This window comes from Homarus americanus, unplaced genomic scaffold (assembly GCF_018991925.1).
Source record: "Homarus americanus isolate GMGI-L3 unplaced genomic scaffold, GMGI_Hamer_2.0 scaffold26351, whole genome shotgun sequence".
Taxonomy (NCBI): Eukaryota; Metazoa; Arthropoda; class Malacostraca; order Decapoda; family Nephropidae; genus Homarus; species Homarus americanus.
The window spans coordinates 6,961,922-6,978,115 of record NW_024724368.1 but is presented as its reverse complement, the minus strand read 5'-3'; the positions used below and the strand labels follow the sequence as shown (position 1 = coordinate 6,978,115).

The 16,194-nt window shown below is 38.4% G+C and overlaps 1 protein-coding gene across 1 annotated transcript; it reads right to left on the bottom strand.

The window, feature by feature from the left end:
* Positions 1 to 5,139: 5,139 nt before the first annotated feature.
* On the bottom strand, positions 5,140 to 8,485 carry LOC121864238 (ATP-dependent RNA helicase A-like). The gene is made up of 2 exons (XM_042363290.1): positions 8,450 to 8,485; positions 5,140 to 6,576 (listed from the first exon to the last, which is right to left on the bottom strand). The coding sequence occupies exons 1-2, from the start codon at positions 8,459 to 8,461 to the stop codon at positions 5,782 to 5,784; spliced, it is 807 nt and encodes a 268-aa protein (XP_042219224.1). The 5' UTR covers positions 8,462 to 8,485; the 3' UTR covers positions 5,140 to 5,781.
* Positions 8,486 to 16,194: the final 7,709 nt, after the last annotated feature.

Genomic DNA, 16,194 nt, shown 5'->3' with positions numbered 1-16,194 from the left:
CTGTCTATGTGTTTGGAAACAGGGCACAAAAATTAAACAATAGTGGAAGTATCTGTCGTATTTTAGGTAAGACAGAGCTCGCAACGTAGAAATTTCCTTAAAAATCAAAATATATGTAAGACTTCGAGGATTAATTATGAAGATGGAAGAAACGATAATGTGAGGAGGACAAATGCAGTATGAGTCAAGGCAAGAAACCTTGAAAAAAAAGGGGATGGCCCTCTTCTAAGACCTGTTGTATGTGGAGGATGTGCTGAAGTAATTGGAGAGAGGTCTGTAACCACCACCAGTGCCTCCACCACCGCCATTGTTACCAACGTCCTCGCCAAAGTTATCAGTAAAGCCAATAAGCCCACCACTGCCTCCTCCCACACCAGGCCTAGTACCTCCAACGTTGCCTCTATAACCACCACCACCTCCTATGAGACCGTTGACTCCACCGCCACCATTAACACCAAAGTCAACAAAGCCGCCGTCACCACCACCACCTCCGACGCCGAATCCATTACCACCACTGGTGTCTCCAGCGCCACCGATGAGCTGACCTTCATTTTGGACTGCCGAGTCGAGGACAGTCTGGAAGTCAATACCGCCAGGCAGGGTCGGGTTGTCTCCCTCTTCATAGTTGATGAAGAACACATCTGGACTCGTGGGTGGCTGTGCAGGAACCTCGATGACTTTCTGGCTTTGTTGAGTCTGTTTGTTGAGGACGTACAAGACGTTTTTCTGCCTGGGCGGCGGCACGACGATAGGATCAGGACCTGGACCTTGTTCAGGAGTGCGGATGAAGAAAATGTTTTCCTCTACAGTAGGTGGAGGAATCACTGGTGGTGGACCAAATAACACTGGCTCTTCTGGAGCCGTGAAAAGAAACAGCTGACGTGTGACTTTAGGGTAAACGCAGCTGCCGTCGACAAGAAGGACTTGACCGTCTGCGCAGGCCCCTGGAGGAAGTCCTGGGCCAGAGGGAGGAGGTATGTTGTAGCCCTGAGGACCAGCAGATGCCGTGACGAAGAGCAGCGAGAACACGACCTGTGAGGCAAAATTTTACAAGGTTTCCTTAACATTGTTTGAGGTAAAGAAAGGGTAGCTGCCTTATGTTAACTTAAGACTGAAAACTTTGAGACAAAATACTATTTTCACCTTTTTGTTGTTAATAATCAGGGTCGTATTGTTTACTGTAAGGTTCAATTTGGTATCTTTTTAATCTTACGATGAATTAATGTTTGGCATCGGTGATAAGGAAGTGATTTTGGGGATTTAAAACTTTGTCTAGAGGAAAACTATAAAAGTCAGCGCCTTGCGGTGTTTAGTTATGAATTATGGCATCTCGTCACTATTACTTGTATAAGGTCAGCTGTGGGTGAGGTGAAATGTTACTGGTGGTCATCCTAGTAGACGTTTAATGAAATCCTTAGTCTTTGTAAACACTTGTTGAACGATATTATTCAAAATGTTTCATGTTGTTAGAAGTAAATGTGTTCATCCTGTTTAATAAAAAAATATAGCTTTTTAGGACTCTTCTTATTAACTCTGATGGTCTTTCCTTAAAGTTTTAATAATTTATTGAAGTATAACATTGTGAAATGATGAGGCTCATTCCGTCATTTCCTACAGAAAAAGTAAGGTGTAAATATACCAAATTTGATATACAATAATAAATTTTTTGACAATAGCTCAGGGTAACATGTTGCTGCATAATAATAAATATAAACCAACTGGATCGTTGCTGGTTTGAGTAAAAGCCTCAGATACCAACTGATGATCAGTTTGACACATTCGTAGCGCCAACGATATGGTGGTATTAATTTTCTTAAATAAAAAAAAAAAATGTTGTTTAGTATTTAAATAGAAGTGCCCGAGGAATCAAGGATGCATTGATATCATTATGAAGAACACAAGTCTAGACCTGTAGATGACAGTAAAAGTAATTTCGCTATAACATATAACTATTCTCGGCGCCTCGCGGCCTCTTGGTGTATGATTTAACAATGTATTACTGAAATTGTCGCGCTGACAGACGCGAGCACCGGATCGCGTTTTCATATAATGATATTAATGCATCCTTGATTCCTCGGGCACTTCTATATATATATATATATATATATATATATATATATATATATATATATATATATATATATATATATATATATATATATATATATATATATATATATATATATATATATATATATATATATCGTGTTTGTGAAAGGTATAATATTTGGACAAGGATAATTTTATGAATTTTCTAAGTACAGTATTTTAACTACTGCACCTAGAGTACATGTTCACGTGTTGAGAAATAAACGTCGAAAACTATCTCTGTGTCATGTGTCGATATATATTAGTTTAATATGAATGGAACCAAAATAGAATTGCATGGGTAAGACCAATGCTGCTTTTTATAAATTAAGACTCCCAGTCCTGCTTGCTACAAGACGGTGACTTCCGCTATATACAACACAATTCCAAGACTTGTGTTCACCATGGTCAGTAAGCTTAACCGTGGTGAGTACAAGCGCATATTCAGTAAGAAATCTGCTGAGTGTGGTTTTAACGACTGTACAAGACAACCAAAGTGGAGAAAGAACTCACCAGGAGCTTCATAATGGAGTGTCATGTCTGTACCGGTTGATCAGCGCCTTATATACTGTACTTCTCTCACTCTCACTCTTTCACTTCAGCTTCTGCCCCTCCCACATTCTGATGGTTATGCAAAAAAGGGTTCTTCCTATAACACTAATATACTCAGGTTTATATATATTATGTTAGGAACAATTAACTACCTTTCTCTCGCACTGCATACTCTCCGTCACAGTGTCCACATTCACTCTGCGTGCGTGAAGAGCAAATAAATTCATTTTCTTAGATGGGAGGGAACCAACATTATTTTCTGTTGTGAATAAACTTCTTGGTACAACCGCTTATTGCAGTTGTTAATTGAAGAAGGAATGGTGCACATTTAATGAAGTTGTCATAATATTTACAGTACAGTATTCATCTTACAATCAATTATCTGTAGTGAGTAACGAGGTAGTTGTGCAGGGTCAAGGGAGTGACGAATCAATGAGTGAAGTGTGCAGAGATATTGTTTCGCTGGTGCGTTGATTAGTGGTACGGGAGGTGGACTGGACCCAAGTGCTTCTGTTGTCTCGTGTTTGTGTTTCATCTAAGTTTCGTCGTAGGTATTAGGGTTAAGTGTTTGTATGTTTTATCAAGTGTTGCAGCTTATTTCTTACCTTTGAGTTGTCTTGTGTCCTAGCCAATAGTGAGGTGTCTAGGGCCAGGTACTTGTGTCTCTGCTGAGGACATCCCGAGGTTGTTACCGGGGTGAACATGTATTCTTTTAATAGAGTAGAGTTGGTGGAGGTTCCAGGGTTCTCCATAAGGAAGTGTCTGCCCTTATTTGTTACCTCCAGAGCGGATTGGCTTAAACTAGTTGTTTTTTTGCTTTGTTTTGTTACATTAGTTTTATTGTATTAGCTTTTTCAAAGTTTATATTTCACGACAATGTATTTAACCTGCATGTGCATATCTAAGGACCTGGTTTTCTGCTGACTTGAAATGTTTGCAGTATACAGTATGGTCGTGTCTTAACACAACGTAATCCAACTACTGTAGTTTAATGACTGTATATCATCATTATGTTATCATTGAATTCCCTTTTGAGTCACCCCAAAGCTTTTTCAAGTATTGAATAAATTATGAATTTTGCGCATTGTGCTGATATATTTTGAGCGACTCAAAGGGGAATTCTATGAAAAATTATTAATAATGCTGAAAGTTCCACTAAACTATTCTGTATGAGGCTGTATTAAGACACGATCATACTGTATATTGCAAACATTCCAATCGTAAGCAAAACAGCCGAAATGTATACTGTACTGCACATCTCTTCATTGAAGTTATAAAGTCTAAATGGAATTGTTTGTGTCAAGGCTCAAAATAATTCAAAGAAAACATTAAAACAAACAAACTTGGTTTATTTAGTTAAAACATTTTATTTTTTTTCAATAACTTTTTTTCTTTACACCAGGTCACCTCCAATAGTTCTTAGATACAGGGATACATTTATTTAATAGCAAGGACATATTTAACCAAAAGATATACTTATACAAAATATACCTGTACATTAAGCCAAGAATATAACGCTAATCACTTCTTATGGCCGGGGAGAACAGAAGGATAACTTAACGATTTTATAACCGATCCGCGTAAGGTTGAGTCATATGGCGACAATCATATATTCTTTGATTATTTCTTATGTTAGTTTAATGTGTTAGTGAAGGAACACTTGCATGGACCTAACGCCTCAAATTATCACAAGTCATCAGATCTGATTTTATTGTAGAACAGACAAGGAGGTATTACGAGTCTTGACCCAATGGGGGGAAAAAATCCGCTTATAGCTTTAGTGTCACCAACAGTGTTTGACCTGATGTTACGGGCCGGATATCCTGATAACGTACCCAGCCGTAACCTGGAGTATTCTATGGAATGTTATAGCTGGCTCAATGATACTCCACGACATTATATAAGGTGTTGGCACTGGGTCAATTAACGGCATATGACCTAAGTTGTTATGTCGTCAGGGATGTAATTACCACAATCAATTACCTACCTGTGTTCATCGTTCCTTGCTGTTTAAGTTCCACATGTGTACGGAAATTAATTAACATTCACATGTGGCAGTCACAAATTAACTTGGGCCGTAACTTTGTGCGTCTGATACGAGTTTGAATAAGTTGATTACCTCCATAATGACTGGTGCTATACTTGATTAACATTGAAACTTTGTGGAATAAAGGTAAAACTTTGTGGAATAAAGGTAAAAACTTTGTGGCATTATTGAAATTACTTTTGAGAAGGTAGAAGCACCTCATGCCACTTAATTCCCCGTGTGTCTTGAGATTAGAAAACAATATATATATCTTGTCTGTAACATTCATCTACCTGTCGTTGGGTCATGGTTCTGCCAAGATGAAGAAGAGGCGTTACCCTGATACACGTTTTCTGTATCCTCTTTATCGTAATGGTTATACTACACACATATTTACATCTCAAAATACAATACATTATTTTCACCAAAGATCTGATAATACACTGTGGAGGGGGGAAATATCCTAGTTGGTCTATCTTCTTTATTTCGTAATTATACACCGTTAAAATTATATTAATCTAATGTACAATGTTATTTCATAGTGGGGCGAATTATTACTGGATGTCGGTGACGGCTGAAGAGTGACTTTGTCTTGTATGGACGGCAGAATAGTAATAATCAGTTTATTTGTAAGTGGATGTGTTTATCTGCTGTTCAACTATGTGCCTAATTTCAGAAACAACTACTGACACCCATGAGTATTTTGTTTCATTTCCTTGTTTACGATTCTCATTAGATTAAACACTCAATGATGTGCCTTGAAAGTTTTGTCAGATTTAAAGATAAATATTTTTTCACATATTGACGATAAAAAACAGAAAGACAGGATTAAACTAAAACTTGAATATTTTTGATTAACTTTTCATAAGGACCGAAAAAATCACTGTAAAAAATTGGTACATTGTTTGTTAGTCTTTAGAATTATCCTATTTTTATTGCATTTCATGAGTTAATTAAACACCTGAAAGTAATAAACCTCGAATAATAGTGGAAATGTTTGGCAATTGAGCTATAATATTGATAGGAGTTATGTTGTAGACTAGATCATGTAGCGATGATGTGTATTAACAGGTACATTGCGAGTTAAGTCGAGTCATAAAGTAGGTGGCTCTCGTCTAAGGCCTGGTGTATAGTGTGTTGGAGGGAGGACGGTAACCACCACCAGTTCTTCCACCACCAGACCTAACACCTCCAACGTTGCCTCTATAACCACCTCCACTTCCTCCTATGAGACCGTTGACTCCACCAGCGCCACCTCCGGAGCCGAATCCAGCGCCACCTCCGGAGCCGAATCCAGCGCCACCTCCGGAGCCGAATCCAGCGCCACCTTCGGAGCCGAATCCAGCACCACCTCCGGAGCCAAATCCAACGCCACCTCCGGAGCCGAATCCAACGCCACCTCCAGCGCCACCGATGAGCTGACCTTCATTTTGGACTGCCGACTCGAGGGCAGTCTGGAAGTCAATACCGCCAGGCAGGGTCGGGTTGTCTCCCTCTTCATAGTTGATGAAGAACACATCTGGACTCGTGGGTGGCTGTGCAGGAACCTCGATGACTTTCTGGCTTTGTTGAGTCTGTTTGTTGAGGACGTACAAGACGTTTTTCTGCCTGGGCGGCGGCAAGACGATAGGATCAAGACCTGGACCTTGTTCAGGAGTGCGGATGAAGACAATGTTTTCATCCACTGTGGGTGGAGGAATCACTGGTGGTGGACCAAATGACTGGGGCACTTGAGGTGAACTGTAAACAAACAGCTGACGATTCACCCGTGGGGAAACGCAGCTGCCGTCCACATGAAGGACTTGGCCGCCTGGGCAGCCCCCTGCAGGAAATCCTGGGCCAGTGGGACGAGGTATGTTGTAGCCCTGAGGAGCAGCAGATGCAGAGACTAAGAACAGCGAGAACACGACCTGTGAGGCAAAATGAACGAGTTAAAGTTATCATTTTACAAGGTTTCTTTAACATTGTTTGAGGTAAAGAAAGGGTAGCTGCCTTATGTTAACTTAAGACTGAAAACTTTGAGACAAAATACTATTTTCACCTTTTTGTTGTTAATAATCAGGGTCGCATTGTTTACTGTAAGGTTCCATTTGGTATCTTTTTAACCTTACAATAAATTAATGTTTGGCATCGGTGATAAGGAAGTGAAATCGGGAATTTAAAACTTTGTCTAAAGGAAAGCTGTAAAAGTCAGCGCCTTGCGGTGTTTAGTTATGAATTATGGCATCTCGTCACTATTACTTGTATAAGGTCAGCTGTGGGTGAGGTGAAATGTTCCTGGTGGTCATCCTAGTAGTCGTTTAATGAAATCCTTAGTCTTTGTAAACACTTGTTGAACGATATTATTCAAAATGTTTCATGTAAGTAGTAGAATTCTTTTGCTGTTAAAAAGATAATAATATTGTACAATTTTTCATAAGGTCTGTTTACCTGTCTTGCAGTTTCCTCAATAGATCAATACTTACTAAAATAAAATGATGTTAAATAATGCTGTTCATACTGTCAGTTCCTCCAGAAAACAGTTGAAGACAATAGAAATAATGGTTACTGATATCATGGACTGAAATATGAACCTCACTAAGAGATGGCCATTTAGTTGCTGTGTCCATAATTATTTTTTTCAGAAACATTACATTACTTTGTGTGTAGAAGGTTTACTGATTAGTAAATACAGTTTGTAACAGGTTGCGATAGAATAATATATATAAAATTATTGGATCTTTGCTGGTTTACATGAATTTAAAGTTTCAGCCTCATATACCAACTGGTAGTTTGACACATTCATAGCGCTAACGATATGTTGGTATGAGTTCTTTTGAGTTTAGAAATGCTGTTTGATATTTAAATGGAAGTGCCCGAGGAATCAGAGCGGTGGTTTGTCATCATTATGAATGATAATAAAGTTTGACGTTTGGGTATTACTCGATTGAACTCTTTTTCTTGTTGCGGCCCGCGGCTTCAAGCACTGGAAACATGTACCGCAGCCTTGTTGAAGATGACTTGATAGCAGGCGCGTGCACGACACCCGGTTGAACACATTTTCAGATACAAGATATAATGAAAAAAAAGTTTTTCGTATTTTCTTAATAGTTTCAAACACAGTCCTGATAACTGTGAGAAACGATGGTACTGTACTGATAGAAACAAATATAGGAAGCATAAAACTGCTTCCTCATATTAGACTACACAGCGAACTGTCTACAGGTTGTCTCCATCTTTTCATCAGTTGTGTGTATCAAGGACACCAGTGACGTGTGGCTTTTCACCGATGTTAGATATGAATGACCCGTGAATCTGGAAGTAAACGTGGACTGTCTCAGTAAATTTCGTTGTTGAGAAAAGAAGTGTATGCGGTCAAGGATATTATTTTATATTTTAGTCATTCTTCTTATTGTTATTTCTGTAGCTAATCAGAATTCAACTCTACTCACATTGTATCCCGAGAAAATTTTCACAAGTGATGTGAAGTGGGCACCGATAAGTACGTTTTTTTTGTCCCATGTGTCCATATGTTATTGTAATATGTTGATAAAAAAAAATATGGGTAGAACAAATGTTGCTTTTTATAAATCAAGTCTCTCGGTCTTGCTAGCACTACGATAACTTCCGCTATATTGAACACAATTCCAAGAATTCTAGTCACCATGGTCAGTAAGCTTAACCATGAAGAGTAAAACCGCATATTCAGTAAATCATGTAGCTGCTTTGATAAAGAGTAGAAATCCGCTGAGTGTGAAGGTTTTCCCGACTGCACAAGACAACCAAAGTGAAGACCGAACTCACCAGGAGCTTCATGGTGGAGTGTCATGTCTGTACCGGTTGTCCAGCGTCTTATATACTGTACTTCCACCACTCTTCCTCTTTCACATCGGCCTTTGCCCCTCCCACATACTGGCGCTTACGCAAAAAGGGGGCAGCTCCTGAGCACAGTCATTGTCAAACACCAAGAACACATTTTATGCATTTACTGGTACATATAGTATTAAAAATTATAATAGGAAAGAATTTTTATTTAGAATGGATTTAGGAAGTGGCAGGGAACTTAGCAAAGGAAAGTTTGTCACCATATATCTTAATTTCATATATTTCTCGAGTGTCAGTAGGCAACCTCACTCCCACTGTACACACTGAACGGAATATTATATTACTCACATTCTCGTTACGTATTACGAGAAACAAAATATATTTTATTCTCGTGGGATGGAAGTAACATTTACTTTTCTTCGTGGTTTTTCCACTTCTTGGTACAAAAGACTTCCTCCAGGTCGTTGGCATAAAAGGAGGAGTTGAGAAAGACTAATAGGTTTACGAAACATTTAAAGTTCTTATTTTGACAGCCAGAGATCATGTGTGGTGAGCAAGGTGGGTGTAGGAGCGGTTGGTTCTTCCTGCTCAGTGTTATTGAGTCATCATGTCCGCCTGATTTATTATGTCCCATTTAATCAGAGCATTTTTTTAAATAATTATCTGAAATTAAATGCAGTCAATGATTTCAGTTAAATTTTCAGACATAAATACAATTTACGCCCCCCCCCCCCTTCAGGTGATAAATAAATAAAAAAAGTACCTCGGGATATCTAGTTATTGCTAACCTAAGGTACTTACGCCTTGGTTATGTAATGTAAAATATAAGAATAAATAAAGAAGTAATTAGGATATAAAATAGAGAGCTGTTCACACATACTGGCTTATAACCTTAACTTACTTACACGCTACCAAGTGAATAATAATCTACTAATCTTGTAAATTAACAAATGTTACTCAAGAACACAAACATGACTTGTTCAAAATTAACAACTAAGTGTGTAGTATAGATCTAACAGTGCAGTTGATGTTTTTAAGACATGAAATATAGTATCAATATCCTAATAAATAGGTTACAATGCTGATGGAAGCTGAGAAAACTAAACAATTCTTGAAAGTCGTCAAATAAGTCAGCTCTTAATATTATCTGGTAAAACATTTGTTCTTCAATTCCAGAAACATATTGCAGTTGGGTCTTAACAGAGACATACAAAAAATTATGAGATTCCATTTCTATAAAGAGTTCAAACCGTGTCCGCTTCCCTTTCTCGTGCAAGCGACCCACTGAAGAAGAAAGTGCATGTTTCACCAGGCTGGTCATGCTGAGAAAGGACTATAACCTCAGGCGGCTAGACTAGGGTATACATCATTGTTTTAATGTTGTTGTCACCCCCACCCACCCACCCACCCACCCACCCACACACACCCACACACACCCACACACACACACACGAATATGAACCACATGACGACAGTTGTTTATGGTCTTGGACATTTGCACTCGTATAATATTTATTGATCTTTATACATATTTATGGTACTTAGTATTACAAATTGGATTTTCGATCAGATTTCCGCCGCAGACATAAAAGTTGGTGATGGATAACGTGTTTTACAGCTTAAGCTCTCAAACAAAAATATGAAGGCACTAGTAATGGAGATATATAGAATTATAATCAACAGCGAAAAGATTTGCAGATTGAACCACAAGTGAAAAAAAAGTCGAAAGAAGAGGAAACATATTAATGAAATGTTTATTGTACAAATATATTTTTATAGTGAATTGCTTATTGTAATAATATATTTTTATTATGAAAAGTTTATTGTACAAACATATTTTTATAATGAAATGTTTATTGTACGAATATATTTTATAATGAAATATTTTTTGTAATATATATTTTTATAATGAAATATTTATTGTTCTAATATATTTTTATAATTATATGTTAAGTGTAATATTATATTTTTATCACCTAGTATGTAGTCGTGGAATATGGTTCTTCTAAGGGACAATCATGACTTCAAAGTTTGTGTGTGAATATGTTACAAGGACGTGTATAAAGAGTCCAGAATATAGACCTTATAATGAGTACCGCGCTGACTTTGATCTCCTGAACTTAAACATGTAATTACCGATTCATGTAGGTTGGGAAGATGCGGTATATATCTTCCCAACGCACGTTAATGTTTTATCTTCATTCCACAAAGTTTCGGAATCTTTGTTAATTAAGTACAGGAGCGAACAATATACAACAGTAGTTATAAAGCGTCAGTTTATGGTGTTATTAGATTTTACTGATAATTAATAAATTTTTGTGGTCTACACGAGTCTAAACTTTAAGGCTTTTTGAATAACAGTGAAAATTAAAGTATATGTTAGAAGCATTTTGTTGGATGACGCTGATCAACTTACCCAACCACGTATCAAAGACACCCAGTACATTATCTTAGTAATGATGCTCTTGTCTCGACAGCTTTAAAGAAATAGTGACTTATACTGTACTGTACGTTAACGGGAACTCATGAGAAGGATTATACTTTGTGACGACCTGCGACTTTTATTTCCCACGGTTGTGTGTTCGTGTCCGGAATAACTGGAGAATGGCTCTGTATAGTTGCAGTGAATTTAATTTTGATCAATATGTGACAAGGTCCACACACAAATATTTGACGTATATATAGCCAAATTGATCGAGCTTTGCCATTGTAACAGTTTGCACAATAATAACACACTAAGGGTTTTTCGGTGGTTAAAGATTTCGATGGCATGAGACAGTCTCCAACGGTGATAACAATAAGTTAAAATAACGGCATTACTAACATAATTACCATGCCATGGAAATAGTTCGCGAGCAGGGTTTGCATCCACTCAGAAGATATTTAATTCATCATTTGTTGTACTTGCGGGAGTTTTAAACAGCAAAGAATAACGGGCACGTGAAATTAATTTAGTAATAACACCTGCCAACTTTGACACTACACAGCTGGGTACCGAAGTTATCAGGATATCCGACCCGTAACATCAGGTCAAACACTCGTTATCAGAAATATTTTAAAGCATTTTTGAGTCACCTAACACAACTTCTGCTACTACATGTTTTTCACTCCGGAAAATGGGTTCTTTACAATGTCTCAGTACCTATACACCACGTGACTCGTTCATTTACAAACGGAACTAATCAAATCCACTTAGTATGACCTATTTAGATGCAAAATAAATTCATCTAAATTAAGCAACACAAGTACCTCTATACTGTACGTGACTCTCAGTGACTCAGTGTGAGGAATAAAGTAATTCTCACACAGGCGCGGCGCACTAGTACCTCTTAGTCTTTATAATGCTTGATCGTGTCCAACAGCACCGGGAAGACCATAATATTACAGTATTATGTTCTTTCCGTTAATTCGTGACTTATATGGCAGACACTTGTGATCTTGGCAGTTTGATTTACAGTTATCAACCGTCCTGTTCACATAACTCACATCACAGAAGAAAGGATTAAACTGATGCTTGAATTTTTATGGTTATATTTTTTATTAAGAAGAAAATGACCATAATAAAAAAATAAGTACATTTATAGAGAGGTGTTTGTTAATCTTGAGAATTGTCCTATTTTTGACTGCCTTTTATAGAGGTTACTTAGCATCAGAGAGTAACGAAGGCAGTGGACACTTGTGGAATGGTTAACTATTATATTCATTTGTTTGGTATTTCAGCCGTAATATTGAGAAGAGTTATGTCGTAGATTGTATCACTTCACGCGATGTGTATTGACAAGTACAATGTGTGTAAAGTGGGTGGCCCTCGTCTAATACCTGTATAGTGTTGAGGGTACGTTGTGCCTATTCTCCCCAGAGTCATCAGTAAAGCTTCTTCCACCTCCACGGTTGCCTCTATAACCACCTCCACCAACGCCGCCTCCATAACCACCACCACCACCGAATCCAGCGCCACTTCCGGAGCCGATTCCAGTGCCGCCACCGCTGCCGAATCCATCACCACCTCCAAAGCCGAATCCATCACCACCTCCAAAGCCGAATCCAGTGCCACTTCCGAAGCCGAATCCAGTGCCACCGAATCCATCGCCACCGAGGAGCTGACCTTCATTTTGGACTGCCGACCCGAGGGCAGTCTGGAAGTCAATACCGCCAGGCAGGGTCGGGTTGTCTCCCTCTTCATAGTTGATGAAGAACACATCTGGACTCGTGGGTGGCTGTGCAGGAACCTCGATGACTTTCTGGCTTTGTTGAGTCTGTTTGTTGAGGACGTACAAGACGTTTTTCTGCCTGGGCGGCGGCACGACGATAGGATCAGGACCTGGACGTTGTTCAGGAGTGCGGATGAAGACAATGTTTTCATCCACTGTGGGTGGAGGAATCACTGGTGGTGGACCAAATGACTGGGGCACTTGAGGTGAACTGTAAACAAACAGCTGACGATTCACCCGTGGGGAAACGCAGCTGCCGTCCACATGAAGGACTTGGCCGCTTGGGCAGCCCCCTGTAGGAAATCCTGGGCCAGTGGGACGAGGTATGATGTAGCCGTGAGGAGCAGCAGATGCAGAGACTAAGAACAGCGAGAACACGACCTGTGAGGCAAAATGAACGAGTTAAAGTTATCATTTTACAAGGTTTCCTTGACATTGTTTGAGGTAAAGAAAGGGTAGCTGCCTTATGTTAACTTAAGACTGAAAACTTTGAGACAAAATACTATTTTCACCTTTTTGTTGTTAATAATCAGGGTCGTATTGTTTACTGTAAGGTTCCATTTGGTATCTTTTTAACCTTACAATAAATTAATGTTTGGCAGCGGTGATAAGGAAGTGAAATCGGGAATTTAAAACTTTGTCTAAAGGAAAGCTGTAAAAGTCAGCGCCTTGCGGTGTTTAGTTATGAGTTATGGCATCTCGTCACTATTACTTGTATAAGGTCAGCTGTGGGTGAGGTGAAATGTTCCTGGTGGTCATCCTAGTAGTCGTTCAATGAAATCCTTAGTCTTTGTAAACACTTGTTGAACGATATTATTCAAAATGTTTCATGTTTTAAGAAATAGATAACTTTTGCAGTTAAAAAACAAAGGAGCTATTTATAATCTCGTGTTAATTGCCTTACAATATTTCGTTAGAGCGCAATTACTATATTACTGGACCTGTGCTGCGCTACATGGATATATTCTTTCAACTTCACTTGAGGACATTCATACCGTGACACGGAGTCTTAGAGAACTTATATTTTTTGTTCTACTCTATGTGTGAGATTATCGGCACAAGTAAAAAATTAAATACCAAAATTTTAGTTCCAATTCTCTTGTACTGGACTTTGAAAAAAGTTGTGTGGCGTTTAGAAAGCAGCGCCGGGGAACCAGAACAGCGAATTAAAATCATTATGGAAAGTATAAGTCGAAACCTGATGTTGATGGCAGTAACTCCGCTTTTTTGTTTTTATTTCACCTCTGTCTGGCTGGTTGGTGATCAAGATTTGTTATCAGGCACGTACACGTCACTCGCTTAACCACCTCTTCATTGAGTATCGAGAAAAGATGATATACAGGTACTCTCTTCGCTGTCATGTGAGTTGAGTATGACGATCATCCAATCCAACCTATCAGAATGATGAATTTTTAATAGCGTCATCTTCGTTGGTGAAGTCTAAGGTGACTGGAGAGCGGTAAGGGATCGGCAGGGTCTAAGGTTACATTACCGTGTGTGGAAGTTTTATGGATCGACTTGGTAGTTAAAAGTGTCAACATACTCACAAAAGATAACGAAAGAAAAGAGCAATATCGGCGAGAGAATATAAATATGGACTGCTTCCTCATACTAGACCACACAGCGAACCTGTCTAAAGATTGCCTGTGGGAATGTGAGGCTTGTCAGTAAACGTTAAGCTAACCCCTTCACTACGGGAACTCTGCTTTTAATATTTTATATGGCTAACGTCAGGCGATTTTATTGAACAGAAAGATAACCGCCGTACACAAGGGTTTAATCAGCATAACCTCTTATTCGGGGCACCTATTGTTACTCTGGTAAGGAGTAGAGAAGTGCTCAGAGTGAAGGAGGCAACTCACCAGGCGCTTCATGGTGGAGTGTGATGTTTGTACCCGTTGTCGGCCGCCTTATATACCTTCACTCGTCCACTCGCCTTCTTTTTGCGTCAGACTGCCCCCCCTTCTCCTAACTGATACGCTTACGGAAAAAAGCTGTTCCTAAAGCACCTGTATATAATCAATTGTTTGAATACTGTATAATGAAGCGGAACATTAACGCTTATTAATAACATTGAACACTAGGAATCAATTGGGAATCTGTTAGAATATAAGGAATATAAGGAAGCAAAGTTGTCACCAAAATATCTTAATTTCATATACAAGTTGTTTATTATATAAACTGTTTTAACTTGCATGCTTCAGACAGTATATAGTTAAGGCAACACAAGACTAACATATTTTTGTATGAATTATCTTTATGTTCAGTTGGTTACCTTACCCTCGCTCTACATACTTTGTGTGCGTGAAAAGTAAATAATTTCCCTTTCATAGATGGGAAGGAACCAACATTATTTTTTTCGTGATATACATCCTTAGGTGCAAACACTTCCGCCTTTCCTTGGGAAGTGGAGGAGCAATAGTTTACCATTAACAGTTTTCATAATGCTACATCTAGTTCTGTGTAGTGATTAACGAGGATGGTGAGGAGGGCCAAGGAACTGTGACTCATCGTGTATTACCTTCCGTACGTCCTGCCTCCTGTTATCCCTTTGTCTCCATCAACGTTGTTGTGTTGGGTTATCTGCAGGGGCAGCGGTACAGCAATCTTTTTAAATTCACACACACACACACACACACACACACACACACACATGAGCACGCGCACACATGCCCAATTATTAGTGTTGTTATTATTATCATCATTATTAATACATTCATATTATTGATAAATCCATATCCTTTTATAAATTGCTGTTACCATGCACAACATAACGCTTGTCCATAACCGTAACTATAGTCTGGTACAAAGTGCTGTACCTGAAACTCGCGCCTTCAACCATGCAGCCTCAAGCGTCGTTCCCTGCACATGTTAAATTATCTGAACCTTTTTTTTGTCAGTCTTGTACTTCCACTGTTTTACTCTCAAAGGGGGTAATCGAAGGTCATTTCCTCTCAAATTTTAATATAATTTTAGAAAGGCCGTAGTATTTGACCTATGGTAAATGTTTCCATCTTTATATATATATATATATATATATATATATATATATATATATATATATATATATATATATATATATATATATATATATATATATATATATATATATATATATAATTTTTTTTTATAAAATCACACGGGAAAAGGGAAACAACAACAAAAATTTAAGGTATACAGAAAGCCCACACAGGTAGACAGTTTCATTCACTTATTATCGAATCACCTTGAGTCTACCAAAATGTCAGTTTTTTCTGCTATGTTCCTAAGATGTCTGCGTATTTGTGACGCTGAATTTATTGATGATGAATTGAAACACATTCGTTCCATTGCACAAAAACTTGGGTACCCTTCTGTGTTTGTTGATCGTTGTTTTAAAAGCGCTAAAAAATCCTTTCATTCCTCTCAAACCAGGCAAATTCCTACACTTAAGAATATTTTGACTCTGCCCTATCGTAATGAATTTGTCCCGTTAGTTCGGTCCCTCAAACTACTAAATATTAATGTTGTTTT